Raw genomic sequence first — 18,516 nt, 5'->3', positions numbered from 1 at the left:
GAAAACAGGGAGGATAATTGTGACATGGTAACCACGGCAACACGAGGATCAGCGAAAGCAAACAGGAAACTTTTAACTGCGGAGGAAGAAGGAAAAACTGATTTTACAAAACAAAACAGGAAGTAAAGTGAAATAAACTGAAACCAAACCCCGACAGAACAAAAAACATAAAATTGAAACCCAGAGTTAGAACCTTGTTTGGAAATCTCCCCTCTGGCCTGGCCTCCTGGCTCCCCCTTGCCGTAGCATTTGTGTTGTACCTCATCAACCTCAAGTTGTGATAGCTGTTGCCGTTTGTGGATGTAGGAACACTGAGCTACTAGTTTTTTTACAGTTAGTGTTGACTGGGGATGTCAGAGTAAAAATTCCTCCCACGTTTCTTTCTATGCAGTGCCTCTGACTAGGGTTACATGAGTAGTAACATTCCAACAGATCCATGTTTTCACCTCTCGCCCATTTCCGTCTTGTTCCAGTAGACCATTTTTCATCAAGGTGCTCTGGTTCCCCAGCGCCTGACGCAGACCTTATCTGGCCAGGCGGTGTCTGAAACGGAACTGTGTGTCACATAATATTTATTCAAATAAAAAGCCATGAATTGTTACAAATGCCAAAAAATGCTCCCCAATTGAAAACTCCAAAATATAAAATTTAAAAAGTATTGCATCAAAAGGACTGCAAAGATAACTGCAATTGTTCAGAGTAAGATGACACAACTACCATAAAGGATAAATTAAATTTAAAGGTTTTTTGGGGGGGTTTGCAAACATATATGGCTGACCTGGTCTATCCTAGAGAACTGAGATGTGATGATTCCTGCAGGTCCTTCAGTCGGAGGGTCTGAACATGGAGGAGGAGCTGTGCCGCCTGCGGAGCCAAGCGGAGCTCCACCGGATGCAGACCACGGTTATCGCCACCCTGGAGGGGGAGCGGGCGGCGCTGGAGAGAGACAGGGACACGCTGCGCAGCACGGTGGACGCCCTGCGAGCCGCCCAGCGAAAGGTCAGGAGCAGACAAGACTTGGATGGAGTCAAGCTGATTGTTTTTTTTTTTTTTTGTTCAAACTACTGTAATCATAGAGAAGTTTTGTATAATATAAAACATTATTTTAGTATAAAGTTCTCAGCTGCAATACCTAAATAAGAAACACATGAACTTAGAGCAGAAATCCTTGTTGTCACTTCAGTTTTTCAACATGATTTTATTTAAAAATGAAACCTAAAACTAGCTTGTTCAGACATTCTGCATCAGCAGAATGAAGTCTCAGTGAATATGTTTAATGTCCTATTTGCAGTAAAATTTCAGGACATGAGTAAAGCTGCAAGTTAAGGAAAAGAGCACTGCATAGTCAGCATTAAAGAAATACCATAAAACAAGGTTGGTGAACACCTTCTGCACAGAAAGAGCTGTTAATGATTCGTTTTCTGATCTTCCTCCATGTCACATTGATTCTTTTTAAAAAAGAATCCAGCTTCTTTGTGTTCATGCAATTTTTACAGCCAATTAACACCACGTTTATTCAAGTTTTAAGTTTTCCAAGACAAATATTTTATGATTTGACATCATTGAACATAAAAAGAAAGCTTGCTCTCCTTTTTTAGATGTCAGTATAGTCAATAAGTTCATGGTCTTCTTGGATGCTGTGATTTCCTGCCAGAAACTAAATGCAGCTGCTTCCCGCAATATCAGAGCCATGCGGCTTCTTGGCCTCTTTGGTTTATGAATTAAATAACATTAATTGTACATCTGCATAGTCAGTTCGAAAATAAAAATTTGTACGTTTGAAGATTTGATGATTCACTTCGTCAAACGGAAAAAGCCATGTACGACCCTACATCTTGACCACAGCAGCAGAGACTTTGAGCTCCTGGGGTTTAAATCGGTGAATGTTAAATGAAACATGAAGTGCACTCTACTTCCCTGAGCTTCAGGCCTGAATTTAACCCAAATGGAAAAATGACTTCTTGTCCCGTCTCTTTTTTCATGTGTGAGCTCACTGAGCTATTCTGTGTGATGATAATGTAGTTTAGCTCAGAAACTATTTAGACTGCAACAAACGATAAGGATCACTGAAGCTAGCCTTCTCTCCAACCAGGACGTGCATCTCTGTAGAACCCACACATCCTGGACACAAACTGTTTATACTTTTACCTTGAGGTTGGCCCTATAGAACGCTATTTACTGGAACGAACCACCACAAACTCAGTTTGTTCCCCCAGGCTGTCTCTTTAATGCTTACATTGAGACTATATATATTTACATGAATTCAACCTTGTCTTTTCTAATTCTTCCAGATTTATAGACTTATATTTGAATCTCTGTACATTGAGAGCAAAGTAGAACCAAAGTCAAATTCCATGTTTTCATATACAAAAATGGCAAATGAAGCTGATTCTGAACTAAAGCTTAAACCAATATATTGATCTTTGATGCTGCTGCAGAAAAGTTGTAGTTTTTGTTGTTAAATTTAAATCTTAAACCAGAGGATTATTAAACAAACTTCAGAATAACAGAAATCCTAGTAATCCCTTGGTGATCTAGTATCTATAATTTAGCTTTGAACATAATTTTGTTAAACATTTAAATTCAATGTAGTTTATTTGTATTCAATTCACAACAAATGTCATCTCCAGGAACTTTACAGAAAAAAATAATTTAAATTCAATCACACATATATTCCAATTGATCGTAGCTCTCAAACAGTTCACTAAGCTCAATAACACATTCAATAAAACTTTTTTTCTCATAATTTTTATATTGGACAGAAGCAGACATTCCTACAAATAAATTGCTAGTGTTCTGTTGTATGTAAACATAAAAGCAAAATTTTAATCGTCTTCTAATATGAGAAGCTCATGGTTTATGGAGCTCCCATGTAGTTTTATCTGGGTTTTTTTTATTCATGACTTCTGTCTTCACTGTAGTTTATCATCTGGATCACAGTCAGGTTTGTCAAGAGATTCAGTCATGTTGGTTATCTCTAGCTAGATCAAATAGTTTCTTGCCTCATCTGTCCAAAAAGTAATAAACTGGCGTCATTAATCCATCCGTCTTCTGCCGTCAGACTGACCAGCTGGAGCTCACCATCCAGACTCTGAGAGCGGAGCTGGAGCGTCAGGGCCGCAGTCTGGAGACCTCGCGGCGTCGGGAGGAGCAGCTGGAGGCGGAGCTTCACGAGGCCACCCTGGAAGCAAAGTCTCTGGTCCGAGCGCGCGACCAGGCGCTGCTGGAGGCCTCACGGCTGGAGCAGGAGAAGGACTTGTGCCAGTCGGAGCTGGACGGCGAGCGGAAGGAAGGCCGTCAGAGAGAGAGGGAGGCGGCGAGACTCAGGCAGCAGCTGGAGAGCACGACCTTGGCTCTGGAGCACAGCAACCAGAGAGCGTGTGCCCTGGACGCTGAACACAGGTGCACTCGTATTTAACCTTCATTCTGCAATTAACTTTTACAAGACATCAGAGAGCACGGCTTGGTTGCGCCGTGCCGTTATCTGTAATGTGAAATATTCAGTCAACCCTCCTCTGACCCGTGTTCCTGCTGTGTGTGTAGACGTGTGTGTCAGCAGCTGACTGAGTCCAAGGAGCTCAGCGCTCGGCTGCAGGACCTGGAGAAAAAACTCAGCTCTCGACTGAGCAGCATGGAGGAGGTGAAGCAGCAGCTGCAGGAGCAGCATGCAGAAGCTCTGGCCAAGATCAGCTCACTGTCTCAGGTGTGTTTTTGAAAAAAGGCTCACATTATACCCATAGTTCTGCTGCACAAGGTGAGTGTGCACTCTGAATTTACCTGAACAAAACAAATTCACTGCCAAAGAATTGGAGTTTTAAACATGCATCACACTCAAAAAGCAAAAGGAAAAGTTGCATAGAGAAAAACGAGGGTTTCCCCCAGTACAGACGACTATAAAACCGAGGGGGATGGGATTCCTCTGTGGGTCATAAAACTCCTCAACAGTGGGTCCAGAAATAATCTCCAGGAATTAAAATGAATGCAAAATTTATTGCTAATTGCATATTTTTCTGTTAATTGTTACAAGACAGAAAAATACATTAGTTACAAATTCATATAACTGTTACAGTGATTGTTGTGATTGTCATTATCCCAATGCTTAATTAGCATATTAACTCATTTCGACCTGTAAAAGTTGAGGTTATTAGTTTTTATGACTATAATTTCTGTGCTGCAAGCTGGAAAACTTGGAATTGCTGCATTTGTGCATAAATGAGATGAAACTGCTGTTTGATGCTGTCATAAACGTACATAACAGAGAGAGAAAATTCACAAACGATATTATAGATCCCAAAAATACACTCCTCCTCAGTAAGTAGATGAATTATAGCCTTTTAAATGTTGTTAAAACTGAGGGTGACATACTTCCTTTTTTAGTTTATTGTTTGCAACAACATAATAATCTTTTTCATTATTGTATTTGGAACAAAATTATGTTTTTTCCATCATCAATAATATTTATAATGGCCACTCATTGCATGACTGTATTAACAATTAATAAAACAAATGTGTGTATTTTGCTGCCAGATTCTAAATTAATCACAAAATAATTTAAATATTGCACATACAAAACACATTTTGAAACACAATTGGTCAAACGACTGACCACTAGGTGGCAGCAAAGTGATTACAATATGGTCCTTGGTGTGTAATGAATATGCATCAAAAGGCATAAGTGGTGCAAACTAGCTGGACTTTATTGGCATATTTGAACATACTTCATGCAATCTGCTAATCTGTGAATCCTGTGCAGACGTATAGCAAATATCTGGTGCAAAACAATTTAAAAATTGTTTGCATGTGGATCAGACGTAGAAAACAACAGAAAATCCCTGTTTTGTCAAATTTCTGTGCAGAGGTTACATTAAGAAGGCTGTGACACACAGAGCTACCTTTTACAAGTGTTTTCAAGTAAACAATAATTAAAACCAACAAGAATATTCAGTTGTTTTGTTCAGCTGGGAGCTAATGTTGTACGTAGATGACCAGGCTTATATTTGTCCTATTGGCTCTAACAAAGTTTTACAAGAAAGGTTGTCCTTGAATCAAATCTCAGGACTTATATTAAACAGATTGTGCAAATCCTCCTGCTAGATATTCTTCTTTATGTTAATGCATTGTTTTTTTTTCTTTAGCATTTCTCAGATTTTAATCTTTTAATCCTTTCCCACCCACCTCCCATCTCCATAGGATCTATCCAGTGAGCAGAGTTCAACTCAGAAACTCGTTGCAGAAGTCGACGACCTCAGGCAGAAGTTGCAGAGATCCGAGGCTGAGCTCAAGGCGACGACAGATTCTCTAAAGCGGTCTCAGGAGAAAGCCGAGTCGCTCTCACAGCAGCTCAAGACGAGCGAATTGCCTCCTGTTTCAAATTCAGAACTGTCGCACAAAAACGAGGCGCCACATCTAGATCAAAGCCCTGAAGCCGGCAGAGAGCTCGCCCCGTGCATGACCCGGCGGCACACCACAGGAGAGTCAGAGCGGCTCCTGAGTGAGAGGGTGCTGGAGCTGGAGAAAGAGGTGTGTAAGCTTGTAAGCGATGTGTGTGTTTGTGTTTACGTGAAGGGTTGGGCTGTATTCTGCTAAAAATGTTGCTGTAGGGACACTCTGCGACTATCAGCTCACACAAGGCCACTTCCCCGAGCGTGGCGGTTTATTTCCAGAACTTGGGTTTTATCTCTGCTCATCAGTTTTAAAATGTCACCACGGCTACTGTTAATCTTCCTTATCTCCTCTGCTGCTCCCCGGATGCAGCTCATGCTGTTCCTCTCTGCCTCAAAAACACACATTAACCCCAACATCAAGCTGTTAGAGTGGAGCTGCATCATCTCCAAGGTCAGGAATTTCATCCAGTGCATTTCTCAGCCAGCGCTGCATTATTGCTGGTAAACGTTTAAGAGATTAGGGACAGCTGAACATAGACACAGCCAGCTCTGGGCTTTAATTCCTGGTTCAGTCAGAAATATTTTGGTGCAGCTTTGATTCTTATGTAAAAACACTCAACAAGACGTGTGCATTTAAAATAAATAATACAATAAAATAGAAATATTACGGTACTAATAATTTTAAGTAGTGAAAGTGCTTAAAAGTGTAGAAACTGTATGGCTTTCTTATAATCATCAGAAGATTGTGCCACCCAGTTACACAAATGTTTATGTAGATACAGCTCCAGTTTGAGATTATTCCATCTTTGAAATAATTAAAATTAGATTTAAAGGTGTAAAATTTAATTAGAGGGTGTGCACCAGTTCTGTACATCATTAAAAGCCCAACATTAATAATGCATATATGCCAACGATGAAACGATGTGAACTTCTAATCTTGGTGGTAAATTATCCCTCAAAAGCAGTTTGAAACGTCGTTGCTGCAGCAGCAGCTTGAGGTGGTAGTCAAGCTCTCCAACTTTTGCTTTTTGGTAGAAAACGTAACAGCTAACATGTGTCATCCAAACTGCTTTAACAGTGAAAAACGTAAAAACCAAAAAAGCCTCTTTACTCTCCACCACCAGCACATTTGGATCCTGATATTTTACTTTAGCATGTCCATATTTAACCTGGAAGTCTCATTTTATGTTGATAATACTCTGATCTGATTTTCTGCAGCAAACGCAAAAAAGTTGACAAATACTCTTAATTTAATAAACTTGCAGAAAGACAGTTTTACCCACAGTGCAGAGAGACTAGTTTAGTCAAGTCAGTTTTGATTGGGTATGATTGGGGAAAGGATCCTCTGCAGGATGGAGGTGCTTATTAAAGCAGCAAATCTATTAGCTGTTGTTCTGTGCATTCGTCATCTGATATAGAAATAGCCCAATTTTCCAATACTGAAATTTAATGGCTGCAGTCAGAAGAGTGAATTGTGCTGCAGGAAAGCAAAATTTAAAGGTGCCCATTTACGAAGGAAGAAATTCCCGGCGTATGATTGAGTCAGCAGTGTTAAACATGAGGAAAATGTGGTTTAAAAAAAGAGCTGTCACACACTAAACCTGAGCTGCACGCGCTCAAATCCATGCTCCAACGCTGTTTCCCTACCCGGGTGTGCAAAAATACCGTCAGGCTGCTTGGTGGGAACAGAAATGAGCCGTGATGTGCTGCTGCAGATCAATTTTGGAGCAAGACACTTTTTTTTTAATGCTGTCAGCATTTTTCCCTTAGATTGTGTCTGACAATGCCTAATCAACATATTTAAGCGTGGGTTACACAGTGTCAAGTGTCAGTAATAAGTATGCATATTTACAGGGGGAAAAAGTTTAGAAATTTACCTTATGACAGATTTGGGATGAATTTCAGTGTTTATTGATTGATATAAAGGTCAGATAGCTCTCAACGTCTGACCTGCATGGGAGTAATTTAAAAGGTCAGCTGCTGATTCTACTCAAATCCAAATCGCATGGATGTTTCCAGAGGTATTTGATACCCCGGTGTTGCTGCAGACCTTGTTAAAATGGACGCTTTTTCACCCTCCCTCAGAGAGCCGTGGCAGCGGCGAGGCAAGAGGCTCTGCAGATGCGCCTGTCTCAGTCCCAGGAGGCCTGTGAGCACCTCAAGGAGCAGCTGGAGGCTCTGCGCCGCCACTCCCTCAGCCTGCAGGACTCCTGCACCAGCCTGCAGACGCTCAACACTCAGCTACAGGTGACCACACACACAAGCAGCAGGACGATGATGGAGTGAGCTCGTTACCCCCAGGGTCGCTTCCGTAACGTTTTTGACCGAAACACATCGGCTATTTTCAAAGAACTAGTTCAACATTGAAGTGTTTAGAGTCACTGTCATGGAGATAGTTATGTGGAAAGAGTGATGCTTGCTGCACCATTTTACACCTGATCTATAAAATATTAAATGCTTAGCAGAAATAGCATATTGTCAATAATTTATGAACCCACAAAGTTAAACATATATTTTTTTTGTGACCCCATTTTTTTTATTAAAACCCCAGATTGTCCTTATGAGTGCACTTTGGTGTTAGAGCAAATGTTACAGTGCAAACATTGTCCCTGCACCTTCACTGCCATGCATAAAGGATTCAGAACCCTTTAACTTGCTCTCAACATTACAATTTTCAACGAACTTTGTTAGGGATTTTATGTAATAAATCTGACCTTAGCACAATTTTAAGTTAGCTGCTGGATTCTCTTCATGTTTGTTCACTGATGTTCCTGAAGAAACATCTGAAATCTTCACAGAACAGCTGCGTTTACAGAGAGAACTCGATTTGAACTCTGCTTAGGAAATAGGCGACTCCTGAAGGAAATTGGTTGCTCTTGACTTTATTTAGGGGTATCAAAGTCAAGGATGGCAATCCAGAGTTTCTGATTTTGCATGAAAACTGATTAATTTTTATCATTTCATTCCACATCACCAATGTGTACTACTCTGTGTAAGTCTGTCAGATAAAATCAGAAAAAAACATGCAAAAGTCTTCAGTCACCTCTCATTTTTATATACTTTCTCCCAAAAAGCCAAATCTCTTTGTCATGATTTAAATTCACCTTGTGTGGCAATTATTTGAGCTTTCAAATATTTCTTTTACTGATATTTTCAATTTTTAGAGGAGTTACTTAGGTAGTTTTTTACCATTTATATGTTGTGTCCTCAATTTGCTCACTTTCCTCATTCTTTGCTTGGATTGATGGATGAATTTGTTTGATAAAATTATATAAATAAAAAATATAACAATAAATAAAGAACAGTAAAAGTCTTAAGGAGACACACAAATACCGAATATATTCATCATTTAAGATGCGCAACTCTAGAAGCTAGGTGTGAGTTGATGTTCACATCCATAGACATGGTCTGTCTGCCATATGCACACTCAGGTGGAGCAGGCCTCTCTAAACTCCCAGCATGCAATAGTGCTGGCACGCTGCAGCGAGAGCGAGGCCCGGCGCGCAGCGCTGGAGGCCGAGTCGAAGGTGTGGGCGCGGGAGCGAGAGGAGTCGGTGTCCAGGATGGAGGCTCTGAGGCGAGACCATGAGCGGATGACGGCGCTGCAGCAGCAGCAGGAAGTGGAGCTGGAGGAGCTGCTGGAGAAATACTCCCAGCTGAGGGCCGGCTACCGCAGCCTGGAGGGTCAGCACAGGGAGCTGGAGGGGAGGTGTGTAAACTTTCTCCCAAAACAACTTCAGAAAACCAGGATGCTTCAGCCAACAGTCTGAAGTCAACATTGCTGTTGGTTTCAGTGATGTTTGTGTTTTCAAGGTACAAGGAGCACCTGGATCGTAAAACCCAGCTGGAGGAGGAGGAGAGGGAGATAAAGCTGGAGAGGCAGAAGATGGAGGCAGAAGCCCAGAGGACGCTGGAGAGAGAGCGAGAGCTGGAGAGGCTGAGAGACGACAACGAGAGGTAACCGATCCAGACAGCTTCCTCAGAGTCACTTTCATGAGATCTGATCAGCCTTTCATGGCAGTCTTGTTCATTTGAATGCAGGGAGCTACGGCGGTAATGCCTCTATACGAGGCACAGCGAGCAACACAAGAATCGATTTGAATGCAAATGTACTAAATAATGCACTGAACGCATTTTTGTCCCTGATTGCAAACGTTTGGGTTTGAGAACAGAAAAACAAGGCTTCACTCCATAAAACATAAGAAACAAAATTTAAGCACTTCAAGGGAGTGTAAAGTTTGTTTTGAGGACTTTTCAAAGATCTTTATTATAACGTCTGAATTTATGCAACACCGTTAGATATTTTTTAAAATTAGTTTTTGTGCAATAAATCAGGCTTACAGAGATCTACAGTTCAAAATAAGTGGTTCTGATTGTAATTTCTCTTGAGGCTGATGGGTCTATAATATTAATGATCATCATAAGATGCTTGTGTACTATAATTAATTAATCAGACATCATCACGCTGATGCAGCTGATTACTGACTGATGGAACTAATGACAGCCTGCAGGGACGGAGACTGAACACGTCAGACTGTAACACCCTATTCTATAGGAAACGTGCATGAATGCATAAACAATCAGGTGTAAAATGATTAATTCCCCCTGAAAATGCACCTCAAGTCGCTTATTCAGTGGTTTAAATAACATTGTCATGCAGTTTCAAACTGATAAGCACCAAAAAAATCTCATGTTTGTAAATGTACAAAATTCAAACATTACGGTCAGTAATGTTAGCAGAAAGAACCAAAAGCGTATCTGTGTTCATGTTCACCCTGAGTCATTACTGTTTCTTTTCCTTTGATGAAGAAATAACAACAAAAAGGTGTGATGTTTGAGTAAAACTGCGTCTGTCAAGGTCATGAAAAACATTCATATTCTAGGCTCTGAAACACCTACAAGAATACAAAGTTGTTTGTCTGGAGCTCTGCTCCGTCAAGGACATTTTCAAGGGCCGGGAGAAAACATTTCTAGCAGATGGAAGGTCAAATCTGACCTCAAGCACTAAAGTCATAAAGCCAAAATAAGAGAGTAATCTGTAAAAATGTTGTTTGGCCAGACTGGACACAAAACATTTCTTTGAAAAATCCAAGTGATTTTTGGACTTGGTAAAAATCTCTCAGGTTAAGCAAGCATGTGGTGACCGTAGGAAGAAACTTGTAGTAGAACCAATAAAACATTAAACTGAGAGGAGGTTTAACCCGTAGATCAAAAAACACAAAAACACTAAAGGAGATCCATTCTGCAAAATTCACTGTTTGTACATTTTTATTCTTTCGTTCGAGTCTCTACTAAAACAAACAGAAAAAAATCACCACCAAGCTGTTTTCTAGTAATAAGTTAATGTATTTTGATGTCTGGAAAATGAATTGAAGAAAAAAATCAGTGGCACTGGCCTGTTACCTAGCAACCCCGTTACCTAGCAACCCAATCAGAGCTGGTCAGTTGGTTTTTTCCTCTGTACAATGTTTACTGGAAAACACGAGAGTTTAGTTGTTGACTTTAGGCCTGTCACAATAACAAGTTTTGCTGGACCATAAATTGTTCCAGAAGTTATTGTGAGAAACATTAATATTGTTGTTTTGAGACCATTTTTAAGTAATATAATGATAATGGCAAAATAATAATACAAAAAGATCAGTAAACTTTAAATTCTGACAAGCATTTAACACTGGAACTGGAAGACATTTTAAACATCCAAAGTAAATAAACAAAACAACAAATAAAATACATTTTGACATCTTTGTAAACAAAACTGTCCTTCAAAAAAAGGGCTAGTTGAGACCAAAACACTAAACTATAGACTTTTATCATCTAGTTTTTGGTAGATAGAGGGAAAAAAAGAGATAAATGATCAATTATGCCAATGGAAATAATTGAGTTTGTTTAAATTTATCGTGCGATTAATTGATTTATTGATTATTGTGACAAGCCCAGTTGTCTTAACATTAAGAAATAACTTTTTAGTTTCTTGATGGTTGTGCAGGAGGCTCCACTTCTGCTTCTCGGTCTAACTCAGGGTTAAAGATATACACTAGTACAACTGGACTCTTGTGGTCAGCAGCAGCTTATTTGCAAAAAAAAATAAAAATAGGGAAAACTTAGACCTTGAAACCTTATCTCTGAGAATAATTTTGTATGAAAAATTACCCCATTCTAACTTGTTTAAAAGGAAACGAAATCAATTCACTTTATGGGAAATAAAAGAAAAGAGTTTACAAACTACTCCTTAGTTTCTCTGTTTATATTAATTATGCTCATCTAAGACATGAGACTGTCTTGAGAAAACAGAGTATCTTCAGTCAGAGGCTTCTTCCGATTCGCTGTAAAACAGACTGCTACAAGAGATCTTTCACCATCAACAATAACTCTGAACAATATGAATTAACCTACAACAACATTTAATTTCTCTTTGGGATCAATTTCAATTTAAAATCAGCTAAGTTTGTGACATAAAGTTGGATTGTTGCAGTTCCTTGTTGACCTATTTTTTTTTTCTCACTAATGGATCATTATTTTGTGCAGAGGCCTATTTATGCCACGTTGTCTTATTTTAGTTCTCTCATTCAGTTCAGTCAGTTCAGAGGTCTCCTGTGACGACTCTTAGAGGTGGAGTGGATGAACGTGGTCGGGTTCAGCGTTGAAAGTAAAGAGCCCAAGTTTCAGTATTTTGCAAACAGTCAAGAAAATGTATGCCTTTGGAAGCCTTAAAGCCAGACAAAACATTTTAAATTATTAAAGATTACCCTTCAGAGCACTGCTACACCAAATCACATCTGCCGTGGCTGAACCCTGATAACAAAGACGATCATACCATTTGTCTGTAACAGCAGTATTAGCTCTGCAGTTCCCTCTCAAAGCTTTGATAATCCAGTTATGTTGTTATTTTTAATATGTGCAAATTTAACTTTGATTATCATTGAAAAGGGAAGGACACGAGAGTGATTTTTCTTCAACCAGAGTTCTTAGAGATCATAAATATCAAATGGTTTCTTTTACCAGAATAATTTCCTGGTAATAACTTAAATGTCTGAGGTTTCTTTATTTATTATTGAAAAGGTGTATGATTATAAGATGATTTTGGGCAACAGCAGAAAGTATAATAAAATCTTAGTTCCACCTGCTGTCACAGCACAGAGAAATGGTTGCCAAGCATATTATTTAAGTAGAGGAAGCAATGCGACAGAAAGCTGCAAATTAGGTTTCCTCACAAAATTCAATATTTCAGGTGATTGCAGAAACCAATTTACACAATTTTAAATTTGCTTTGAATCATTGTCCTGTTCAAAATTCTAATTAAACCCAAGTTTCGGCTTCTTCACAGACAGCCTGACATTTCCTCCTAGGATTTCCTGATACTTGATTGAATCCATCCAACCTTGCACACGTTGCAGGTTTCCAGCAGCAGATTAATGAAAGCAGCTCCACAACATCACTGAATCATCTGGAACAAAAAGTATCTTGTTTATTTCTAATCCTCACAAGAAGAAACGTTGTAATATGAAACAAGCAAAGAGAATCAAGTCTGTTCCACTGAAAAGTTAATAAGTACGATCTTTGAAGATTTTCTCCAGGATTTTGCCAGGCTTAGCTGCTTTCTAGCTCTGCCAGTAGCCAGAGTGTTGTATAATGATGATAATTTCCGAGCTTCTGTTAGAGAGCGGGGGCTGCACAGTGGCGCAGTTGGTAGCACTGCTGCCTTGCAGCAAGAAGGTCCTGGGTTCGATTCCCGGCCGGGGTCTTTCTGCATGGAGTTTGCATGTTCTCCCTGTGCATGCGTGGGTTCTCTCCGGGTACTCCGGCTTCCTCCCACAGTCCAAAAACATGACTGTCAGGTCAATTGGTTTCTCTAAATTCTCCCTAGGTGTGAGTGTGTGTGTGAATGGTTGTTTGTCCTGTATGTCTCTGTGTTGCCCTGCGACAGACTGGCGACCTGTCCGGGGTGTACCCCGCCTCTCGCCTGGAACGTAGCTGGAGATAGGCACCAGCAACCCTCCCGACCCCATTAGGGACAAGGGTGAACAGAAAATGGATGGATGGATGGATGTTAGAGAGCGCTCGGCAAACTGTGACTCAGAGCCCTTCACAGGACACAACAGTGACGGTGCATGTTGGCGTTGCAGGCTGCAGGCCCAGCAGAAGGACTGGTTGGCCTCGCAGGCGGAGTTGCTGGCTCAGGGCTCCGTGCTAAAGGCGGAGCTGAGCGCCTCCCAGCTGGAGAAGACTCGACTGGAGGGGGAGCTCAGCGCCCTGAGGGAAACCAATCAGAGTCTGGACCTCAGCAGCGCTCGGCTCACCAGTCAGTACCAGGTAACAGCACACGCTAAACCCAGCCACCTCCTGCAGAGAAACGCAGGAGTTTTGTACTTCACTAGTGGTTTTAAACAGGATTTTCGACTTCATAGACACACAGATGTATTATACACTTATGGTACAAACAAATTTATCTAAAAGAATGATGGGCAATTTGGAGGGGTTTAATAGGAGTTCCTAGCAGGTTTTAGTGAGCATTTCCTATAGATGTGACAGGGAGGAACAGCAGTAATACCATCAGTGGGGAGCAGTGGCTGTCTAATCTCACAACTGTGATATAAAAGGCATTTTCAGCTTGACATATCAGCCAAAAATGATGAATCTGTCCAAACAGAGACTGAATACCAAGTAGTTCTGAAGGAGCACAGGCATCTTTTACCATCCAAACCACTAAAATACAAACAAGTACAGCGTTTTAAACATGTCTGAGTGATGAGGCAGATGGAAATTGACTTTCTACAAAAGGTTTTAGAAGTCAGCTAGCAGATGTTGTATTCTGCTGCTTGATCCAGCTGCTCATGGAACCATTTCTGAACCACCTGGCACCATTATAGTATGGCTAAAAGGCTTCTGGGGTAAAAAACAAAAAAAAGAGATATCACATAGGTGACTATCACACAGGGTTGTTTTTGGAATAAATTATAAGCTGAGCTGCACTTCCACCATTTTTATATTTGGGATTTACACAGACAGGCAGAACCTGAGCTCAACTTTTTCATCTGACTGTTCCAGAGACTCTTACCTGAAATCATCCTTACCTTTTTCAAAGAACTTTGTCTCAAAACACTCAGACAGCCCAGATCTTGTGCAGCTGTCCTTCCTGGTTGTAGGCAGACTGAGGATCTTCTCTCATCTGTTTCCAGATGCTGGCAGCCTTGCTGTTGCAACCATAAGCTCAAAATTCAAGCTGAACTGAAAAAAACCTTCAAATAAAACAACAACACCTCTAGTAGCTCTGCCAGCAAACCAACAAAAGAAAATTGATTTGTAGTTCTAAACCTGTTCAAGGAGTTGTTTTACTCACCTTTTCTCTCCTATCTTACTTTTCTCATCTACAACATCCAATGAAATGTTCATGCCAAAAATGTGCTAATTAAGTGGTGATGACTTTTCTGACAGCCAATAATTACTTTCTCTTGCAGAGAAGTTGGCAACATTGTCAACAAGCGAATCAACAAGCGAACTACCATCAACAATAACAATGTATTTCTCAGCATTTCATGCATTCAAACGTAGCAGCACTTAAAGCAACAGAGCGGGTAAAATACTGTCCTGTCTATTTAATGGGACACACACTGACAGGAGTGGAAATAAACAAGTCAATATTGCAGACATATTGGATATTGCTGTTGATAACAACCCTCCAACTTCCCAAGTCAGCATCTTGACTTTTGGTAATATTCGAGTCCCCTTAAAAAAATATCTTATGACTTCCATGTTGTGATGCGTCTATTTATATTGTTTAGACAAAACGGGGATTTAAATACAGTAAAAAACAAACTGTGACTACTGTAAAGGACGATATACTTAGCTAGTATATATTTGATAATAAATTGTTACAACTGAGCAATAAAAAGCTGAGTGAACCTCACTATTTATTGGAAAACACTTGGGGTCCCTTCATACGGGGTCATATTTTTTGTGAATGCTATTGTTAACTTCAGTGACACCATATATAATAAATATTTTTGTTTTTTTCTGAACTTTTAACTTCCTAAATCCTGTTTTTAACAATCAATGTCACTGTTGCTCTTTTTTGTGTTGCTCAAAAGAAAAAAAGGTAGATTTCCCACATAGTGGGAAATGATCAAATATTAGATTTCAAACCAGGAAATGAAAAGAAACAAATCAAAATGTAATGGTTGTGTAAGTGTTACAGACTCCAGTTTCAATTTCATTCAGAACAGAAAAAAATGACAAATAGACACTTTTCTCTTGTTAGTTGTAGCAAAGCAACATTTTAAATTCGTGGCAAAATCCACATTCTGGCCTAATGTGACGCCTTTTGCATCAAAACAGCCAAAATTATGCAAAAATAAAATAAAAAACACAAACTATGACCTAGGAGCCTGAAAATAAATTAAAATCTGGTACAAATATTATAACCTATACAAGAGTCAAATTAGCTCAGGTTAGTCAGGGGTTGGAAAGTAACTGGGCCAATTTTGCCCAAAAGCAACAACAATTATCAATTGATAACTCAAAAAGTCTAATCTGCTTAATTGACAGCATGGAAGTGTTAATAATATATTTTAGGCTAGAGAGCTTTAGATTGTATTAACCTTCTCAGAACCAGGCTAGCTCTTTTTAAGCTAAGCTAACATTCTACAGTTTCATCTTTACATAATCAACACTATTCTTCAACCATTTGATGAAAATCTTTGAGTATCTCATGTTGCCAAGCTCTTGCTTTAAATGGCTGATCAGCAACGCAAAGCATAAATAAATAATGGCTTTCCTTCTTGCATCTTTTCTCCCAAATTACATCATTGTGTGCTTTACGCAATGAAAATTATTTCCCCTCAGATTATCTAATTGTGTGTTGAAGTTATTTCCTCTTCTCCACACCAAGTTATTTGGTAGTTTAGATTCTCATTATTCAGTAATTCAGAGAAAAACACGTCTCAAAGTTCACATTGCTCCAGTAATTAATCCTTTGCTGCAGCATTTCTCTCTGATGGGGCTACATTTGACAGGACATAATAATTGGAAACAGATTTGCAAAGATTAAAGTAGATGAGATTATCTTTTTATGTTTACCTTCATCCTGCCAAAACGAGGCTTTTGACCTTTAAAAGTGGGTTCGAAAATTAGGAAATCAGTAGCGGTCATCTGTTTGTAGAGTTTTGTTTTCTTTTAGCTTTTTTTATTACACCGTAGAAATAAAGTCTCTACAAAGCAGCATCTAAGTAAATTGTACTTTACAAAAGTCATTTTGGAACATTTACATAGAAGTTGCCTTCTCTCTTGTTTTTCAGGTGTTTGAAGTAAGATTCTGAGATGTTCATCACAAATATTTTAATTATTGGCAAAGTTTCTCAAAAGATTGAAGTCTTTTGTGAAGTTGGAGAAGTTGGACATATCCTCCTTTTTCATCCTTCCATCCACTTTGTGAAATCTTTCATCTAGCAAGAAAGCAGTGCTGCCTCGATCACCCATCCATATTTTGGCAATGTGAAGAAATGGCTTAATTTTAATCCCAATTTCATTATTAAATCACAGTTATGGTACTGCAGTATGTCTTCTAGCTCTCAGGAAAGCCTAAACTGTGACTAAGTTTCTAATTAAGTCAGATTTTTATTTTTTGTCTTTGAGTTGAAATGACATTTTATGGCTGAAGATTTCAAAATAGGAACCAATCTTTTCTTATAGCATATATAATTAATAAGTAGTTAGTTTTTTCTTTAATAACGAATTTGTAGTGAAATTAAATCTATAAGATATTAATTCAAAAATCCAGTTCTTTTCATCTAATTGATATGTTTCATGAAAATACATTTAGAGTCGGCATTGAGGTTACTTAATGATCTCACTGAGTTGTTTATGTTTGTTCAGCTGCTGACGCAGCTGAAGGGGAACATGGAGGAGGAGAACCGACACTTAGCCGAACAAAACCAGAGTCTGCTGAAGGAGAACCGGGCCTTACTGGAGCAGAGCCTGGAGCGCCGCGACCAGCACTACTCTCAGCAGCAGGAGTACCAGTAAGTACACACCAACCTGAGGTGCTTTTAAATTTGTTTTGCAGGAATAATAAAAAAAGAGGTGGATTATAAAAGAAAATCATTCAGACAAAGGATTTAAACCCTGTTTTTGAAAAAAAAAACCCCAACAACAGCAGCTACCTTTAAATAGCTGGAAATGAATGAAAAGCCTCTTAGCCGTCTGTGAATAGGAACAGTCAGATTTCATATCAAGCATGCAAAAGGTTTGAGACTGTGAACAACGATTTCACAGTCCAGCAGCACTCAGCGGTCGACCTTTTGACTGACTCCCAGATTAATTCAGGTTTATAGTCTGCATGCAAAGCTGGTTTCACACTTACAATCTAATTAACCTAATTTTTCTGAATTCTACCTTTTTGAACCTCAATTTTCTGCTTTTATTCTTGAAAGAATCCATTATCCCTGCTAAGAATTATCCTGTAAAAAAAAAAAAATCACAGATAAAAATGCTATTAAAACTTTGCTGCTTCATCATTGCTTGTTAAACATTTGCATCTACTGGTGCAAGGCCTATTGGATTGGGTATTTTTAACACACTTACAGGTTTGTTTTCAAGCCCGAATCAATTTATTTATAGCGTGTACAATCATTATCTTTCAGCATCAGCTGAAAGCAAGTAAGAAAAGCAGGTTTCTGAAAATATAAAATCAGGTTTAGATGGTTTTAATGGAGTAAAGCCGGTCTACAGATGCAGGTGGAAGCAGATTTAGCTGAGCGAGGAGCCGGCAGATGCTGCAGTCAGGTGAACGGGACCAATTAGGAAGTCTGTGATCATCCAGCTGATGGAGAACGGCAGCCGGGGACATCTGAGAGAAACATAAGAGCCCGGGGGAAATAAAAAGTGACTTGTTACCGAGTAGTATTTAGCTTCTGAAATATTTTCTCAAATAGTCAGCTGGGGACTGAAACAGCTAAAAGGAAGATCAATATTGGATTTAATTAGGTGGCAACACACATGATGTTTAATGAGTGTTTAAGATGTTATGTGCTGCAGAAACAAGGAACGGTTTATTACTGAGTGCGTCGCTTGAAAGCTCCGTTTAAACAGACGAAATGCCTCCTCTGGAGTTTACGCTGGTGACAAATACTGATATACA

The 18,516-nt window shown here is 39.4% G+C and overlaps 1 protein-coding gene across 1 annotated transcript in view; it reads left to right on the top strand.

The window, feature by feature from the left end:
• ccdc88b (coiled-coil domain containing 88B) overlaps positions 1-18,516 on the top strand; it is a 58,216-nt gene that overhangs the window by 28,907 nt on the left and 10,793 nt on the right. The window contains exons 16-24 of the mRNA XM_028009492.1: positions 820-999; positions 3,062-3,402; positions 3,544-3,703; positions 5,191-5,520; positions 7,470-7,631; positions 8,816-9,093; positions 9,198-9,341; positions 13,508-13,694; positions 17,253-17,398. Of these exons, the coding sequence (XP_027865293.1) occupies positions 820-999; positions 3,062-3,402; positions 3,544-3,703; positions 5,191-5,520; positions 7,470-7,631; positions 8,816-9,093; positions 9,198-9,341; positions 13,508-13,694; positions 17,253-17,398 (1,928 nt within the window). The remainder of the gene's footprint in view (positions 1-819; positions 1,000-3,061; positions 3,403-3,543; positions 3,704-5,190; positions 5,521-7,469; positions 7,632-8,815; positions 9,094-9,197; positions 9,342-13,507; positions 13,695-17,252; positions 17,399-18,516) is intronic.

Source organism: Xiphophorus couchianus, chromosome 23 (assembly GCF_001444195.1).
Source record: "Xiphophorus couchianus chromosome 23, X_couchianus-1.0, whole genome shotgun sequence".
NCBI classification, from domain to species: Eukaryota; Metazoa; Chordata; class Actinopteri; order Cyprinodontiformes; family Poeciliidae; genus Xiphophorus; species Xiphophorus couchianus.
Note: the sequence above shows the minus strand (reverse complement) of the source record. Positions and strands in the feature narration are given on the sequence as shown.